General features: G+C 62.1%; 1 protein-coding gene across 1 annotated transcript in view; it reads right to left on the reverse strand.

The window, feature by feature from the left end:
• The window catches only part of NTNG2 (netrin G2), a 71,068-nt gene that overhangs the window by 4,330 nt on the left and 60,678 nt on the right, over positions 1-6,060 (reverse strand). The window contains exon 6 of the mRNA XM_011370048.1: positions 309-476. Coding sequence (XP_011368350.1) covers positions 309-476 — 168 coding nt within the window. The remainder of the gene's footprint in view (positions 1-308; positions 477-6,060) is intronic.

Below are 6,060 nucleotides of genomic sequence, written 5' to 3' on the forward strand. Positions count from 1 at the left end.
CTAGTGGCTCTGAAACACTGGTGCCCGGGGGAGAACCAACCACTTGGGGGAGGTTGTTTAGAGAGTGGATTCAGGAGGCTTCTGTGTTTAGAGACCCCAGCCGGGCGGAGTGGGCTGCGGTGTGGGCATTCCCCCAGCCTTCCCAGGGGACTCTGACCTCACTCTGCCTTGCTGCCGTGCACTCTGCGCCCCATTCTACCACGTCCCCCGTGCTGTGCCCCCATGGCATCCCCCTGTGCCATCCCCCATGGCGTGGCCCCGTGCCGTCCCCCGTGGCGTCCCCGTGGCGCGGCCGGCGCCCAGCTCACCGATGCACACGTTCTCGTCGTCCAGCTCGGCGGAGCCATTGCGGTAGAAGCCCAGGCGGCAGTGCTGGCAGTGCTGGCCCCGCGTGTTGTGCTTGCAGCTAACGCAGGTCACCACGTTGAGGAAGTCGATGTAGCTGCAGCGGTTGGAGTGGCCGTAGCATTCGCAGTCTGGGCCAGCCGAGCGTGAGAAACAACAGGGTCAGTGAGCAAAGGGAGATGGCGCCTTCCTGCGGCCCCCTCCCCTGTGCAGCTGAGAAAGCTGAGGCGCAGGGACCCGCCCCAGGACATACAGGGTGTGGGACCCGGCACAGGAAGGCGCCCTGGGCCTCCAGCACTTCCGCACCCCAGGGGAAGAGACGGGCCTGCCAGCTTTGAGCCCAAAGGAGAACCGGTGTAGATCCAGCCCACAAATTCCCACCCGGCCCTGAGGCTGGAATCTGGGGAGGACCCGTGGGCAGCAGCACCTGCCCACGGCCTGCCCAGGTGCCAGGGTGAGGTGCTCTTGAAAGGATGCCCGCCCGGTGCCGGGGTGGTTAGGGATGATTCATGCAGGTAGGCTGGGTCATGCCACTCGACTGTGAGTTCAGGGAGGGCGGCGCCTGGGTTCGTGGCATTCACCACGGTGTCCCCAGCGATTCAGTGAAGGATGGGTGCATGCATGAAAGCTGGATGGGATGGAAATGGCCAGGAGCTTCCTCCCCATGCTGCTTTGGAAGATGCTCGGAAGGGAGAATGCCACCTGCAGGGCCCATTCTTATCAGCCTGAGCCGTTCTGCAAATTTGATTGGCACCAGACGGAGAGGGCCTTCTCACTTTGCCTCTCCCTAGTCCTGGCCCGGCTTCTGACTCTAACTGGAGGACAGCCACCTCTGTGCCACCTTGCCGTCTCCTCCAGCCCTACATCAGCTCCAGGGACTGAGCAAGTCCTGTGACCGCCTGGGGCAAGGCCCTAGGGATTGGAGGTAGATTCCTCACTTCATGAAGAGGTGGGGTTCAGTGAGGAGGGTCACCTTCCCTGACGCCAGAAGGGGGGCCACTTCTTGGCGTCTCTCCTAAGGGGCTCAACACCCCCTCGAACAGGAACACCAGTGTGGATACCCCTGAACAAGGAGGACGCCGGCCACCCTCTTCGAAACACCATCTGTGTATCTCTAGAGGACCCAACCTCCCTTCTGTGATGGGAGAGGGAGGGACTGACTAGGGGTCAGGGGTCAAGGGCATGGGCGACCTTGGAGAAATGAGCCTCTGAGATGTGCACGCACCATGGGCCTCCTGGACCTGCCCCTTTCACCCTTCCCTCTAGGGACGAGAAGTCGAAGCATCCTCCAAGTGTCCCAAGGAAGAGTGTGTCAGTGACCCCTGTGTCCCAGATCGTGTGTCAACCAAGACGAGCCCCTGGGCCACACCTCCCAGGGGAGCTGGAACAGGCTATTTCTGGCAGCCGCTCTGCTTGCCCCACTGTGCTGCCCACTGTGCCTCTGACTCACACCCGCTCCCAGCTCCCTTGGGGACGGCGGGCTGGAGGGAAGAGAGGCTCGGTTTCACCTTGACCCAGCTACTCCGGGAGGGTTTTCTGAGCTTAGTATAGGCCCTCCGTCCTGCACTGGGGTTGGGAGGGGAGAGCGGTGTTGGAGGAGGGCTGACCCGGCCCTGGGCCTTCCTCTTACCTTGGAATTCTTCAATAGGCATCACTTGAGGAGATTTGGGCCTGAGCTGGAAAGCTTTGGAGGCCTTGGTGGGGGTGGGGGCAGTGGTGGAGGTGCCCGCAGCTTGGAGAGATGAGAAACACACTCTTCCATCAGCCATGGTCCAGCTGCCCGAGGTGGGCTGGCCAGGCCCAGGAAAAGGCCAACAAAGCCTCCCAAGGGGCCCCGACAAGCTCTGGGGCAGCTCTGTCGCCTGCTCAGATTTGAGGTGACATAGCACATCCAGGAGCATGCAGGACCAACTCTGCCTTCGGTCCCCGCTCAGAGACCACCTACACATCTAGATGGAGTAATCGTCCCATATGACTTCTCTATCTCCAGCGTTCCCCACAGCCCGCTAAGCACTATGCTGAAGCTGGGCAATTTGGGGGCCTATTGAAAACATCGCATTTCCTCTCCCCCACCCCAAACACCTGCAAGCATCAAACACAGAGTCTGAACCTGGCATTCAAGACTTGGCATCTCCTTTCCTTCCTGAAGCAATCTCCCTGCTCCCACTTCCCCGCTGGCAGGCGTTGTAGAGCCGTCAGTACAGACAGCACCTGCCTTCTGCTGGCCACAACCCGCCCCACACTGGTGGATGGATCTGCCACCGTGCCGGGTGCATCGTCCCCTCGGCTTTCCTCTGGGCGTCTGTGATGCCCGGACCAAGACAGGGCAGCGAGGCGATGGCTCCAATGGGCTCTGTCTCCATCCCCCGGGGGAGGCTGTCCGGCTAGGAGGCCTCCAGGTGGCTGGGAACTGCAGACCCTCCCTCACTAGTGGATTCCGATTCTGGCCAGCAGAGGGCACTCAAAGCCCTCCTCACAGTGCAGAGCTGGTGCGGGAAGTACCAGGTGTGCAGTAGGGCCGGGTCGCTGCCTAACTGGGCGTTGGGGCCGGCTGTCCAGGGAACAGGTGAGCTGGGATGGGGACAGCTTCCCTTTTTGGAAACTCGGCAGGTCCCGTGTGCCTCCTGTGTGCGTCCATCTATAGCTACAAAGGAGCCCACGCATGTCACCTCCCACTGCAGTTGGAGAATGAGGTTCTACTCTGGGTACCAGTGCCTTCCAGCACCCCAGCCTTTAACCAACACATCATCCTTGTCAGGTCGGCCGCTCCCTGCCATCCCACTGCCAAGCCTTTGCCTCGCTGTGCCTGTCACCTGGAGCACGCTTCCTTCCCCTCCACGTACTCAGAGTCAGCCCCCCAGGAAGCCCTCTCTGACTCTGAGCTGTTACTGCCCAGCGTGCCCCGTGAACCAGGGGCAGGAGAGGATTCTCCACCTGGCTCCTAAACCCTTGGGGAGCTGTGGGATCAAAAGGGGGTGAGTTTGGTGATGTCACACTGGCCTCTCTAAGCAGAAGGGAGGCAGGGGTGAGACAGGTAGAGCTCCAAGGCCCCTCTCCACAGCTCCCTCGAACCCCGTTCCACCCCAGGTCCCCACCTACACCTGACGCCTGCAGGTCAAAGAAGGGGCTCCCCCCTACCTTCTGCATTGGAGGACACCTGGGGCGAGGGGGGGCCCTCCCCAAGGGGGGCAGCTGTAGACGGCCTGATCCACTCTTGGGGGAGAGAAGAGAAGAAATTAAGTCACACTCAGGGGTACCCTGGGGACGTCTTGACATGTCACATTCTCCAGGCGCCTTACCAGGAGCAGCACTATAAGAAGCAGCTCTGTCTACACTGGCCAAATAGAACTGGGTCCAAATCTACTGGAGAGGCAGCGTCTACACTACTGCAGCCTGCGGAGGGCACGCGTGGACTTGAAGCCAGAGTGGAGGGTGCCCCCAGGCCTGGGGCTCTGCATACTTCAGGCAGCCCTTCAGCCCTTCACTCTCCCCATGTGGTCCCCATTCTACGGACGGCAGAGTTGGGTGGCGTCCGAGCCCGGCCCGCAGCCCTCTGTGCTGACGTCACTGTCAGTGGCTGTGAAGAGGGCGTGTGTTCTGGCCAAGACAGGACACATGTCCGGAAGGGTCCTCGGAGTGACCAGTCTAGCCCCACGCACGGGCAGCACACCCTCCAACGTCCGGCCTGCCTCCCTGGCCACCACCTTGTCCACCTCCCCAACCCCTGGTTCGGGCCCATGTTCACCAGGGACCCCTGATGTGAGTCAACCCCCAAATGCCACACCACCATCTCCAAGACAAAGTGGACACACAGCCAGGGAAGCCGTGGCCAGCCAAGGCAGCGCATCTCTCTGCGCCAAATTTCAAAGGACAAACCCAGAGGGATGGAGAAACTGGAGTCTTCCCTCTTCTAAAGGGGCGGTGGGAGAGAGAGAAAATCTACCCGCCAGAAGCTGGGGAGACTTTCGGGCGGGAGCCTTCGGACATCAAAGCGACATGGTCATGGTGTTCCATGAGGAGCCGGGCCGCCGGGCCCCAACTGGCACGGGCTTAATTAGAGCCGCACTAAAACCCGCCCGAAGGCTTCTGGCTCTGGAGCCCTCTCCCTCCACCTCGGCGGGGGAGAGGATTAGCCGTCCTGAGCAGGCTTTTCCCGGCGGCCCCTGCCCTTCAGACAGCTTGACACTGGCGGAGGGAGGCACATCTGGGCCAGCGTTTCGTGGGCCCAGCTGGACTCTGGCCAGGAGCCGGACGCCCCTGTGGGGAGACACCTGGAGAGACGCAGGACCATTCTGGGGACTGGGATCTCGGGGCGGGGGGAGAACCCTGCTGGGCTCTCAGGGGACGTGCTGGGGGCTGTGGGAACAGCGGCCTGCGCCCAGTGCCAAGACCAGATGGAAGTCCCGTCTGTTCCTGCGGAATCGGGGAGCTGTGCGGGCCAGGTCTTAAAGGCGGCACACCTCACAGCCCCCCGAGGCCTCAGGGCGGTGGCGCTGGGCGAGTGAGTGAGCAGCAGTGCCTGGAGCCAGGGGACCCCCAGCCCCAGTCCTGCTGCCTTGAGCAGCTGCTGCTTCCACTTCTTTTTTCTCGGTAAAAAGCTTCCCTGAGGTGTCACTTACATCCCATAAAACCCAGTGGCTTCTTCCCAAGCCTTAACGCCCTCGCCTGTGGGATCAGGGAACAGTGGCCCCCACGTCGCGGAGCCCTGAGCCCAGGAGTGGGCCGCTCTCCACCAGACGCAGTGACTGCCACTACTAACAGGGGTCCGGGTGTAATGAGGGGCCCAGGCGTGAGTTTCAGGTGCTAAACAGGAGCGATGACCCCTAGATGAGCACCTTGAGCCCAGCACCAGAGGTCACATCTGGGCTGTCGCCTTGGGCCGCCTTCTCCCTGCTGCCTGGTGCTGGGTTCAGGGCGCAGAGCCAACCACGACCTCACTCAGCAGTCCAGCCTGGTGGTGGCCAGGGGGTGGGACCCTCACAACTCTCACAGTCCAGCCCTACCCCGCCTCGGCTCAAGGCCCTGGCCTAGGACTGTCCCCTTCCTTCCCAGCTCTGCAGCGTGCCCCATGCCCCTGGCTCCGGATCAGAAGCGGCTCGGAAGATGGGGTCAAGGTTCCGTGTGTGTGTGTGTGTGTGTGTGTGTGTGTGTGTGTGCGCGCGCACGCGCGTGCGTGCGTGCGCGCGCAAGATACAGCATCTGGCCCCCCACCCAGACAGTCCACTATGTGCAGCCAGGACAGGACAGAGCACCCGCCACACTGTTTTGGGTTTTGGTTCTCGTCTGCCCATCACGGGCTCGGCAAACACAGCACAAGTTTCAGGCAGCCCAGATTCCCAGAGCAACGCCCCATCCTCCACCCCAAAGAGGGTTCCTGGGCCAGGAGGCCCCCTAAAGTCCTTGAATCTGCTGGTTAGTCCCAGCCTTCTGCAAATGCCTCCCGTGGGAAAGGGAAGAAGGCCGAAAGAAAAAGGTCCCAGCTGGGGCTGGGAAGACGGGTCTTGAGCAAGGCACCGCTCAGGCACATGCAGTAGGCAGGGTCTGGAGAGGCCCCCCGGGCCACCCCAGCACCCCAAGCCCCGAGCACACAGCGGTCCCGCCTTTGGAGGGGACTATGACATGGGCGGCAGGTGTTGCTGCATCTCCCGGGAGTGGCCGTTCCGGTTGACACGGGGCAGGAAGCCGGCCCTGGCCGCACACATGGCCTGCAGATGC

This window comes from Pteropus vampyrus, unplaced genomic scaffold, assembly GCF_000151845.1.
Source record: "Pteropus vampyrus isolate Shadow unplaced genomic scaffold, Pvam_2.0 Scaffold158, whole genome shotgun sequence".
Lineage (NCBI taxonomy): Eukaryota > Metazoa > Chordata > Mammalia > Chiroptera > Pteropodidae > Pteropus > Pteropus vampyrus.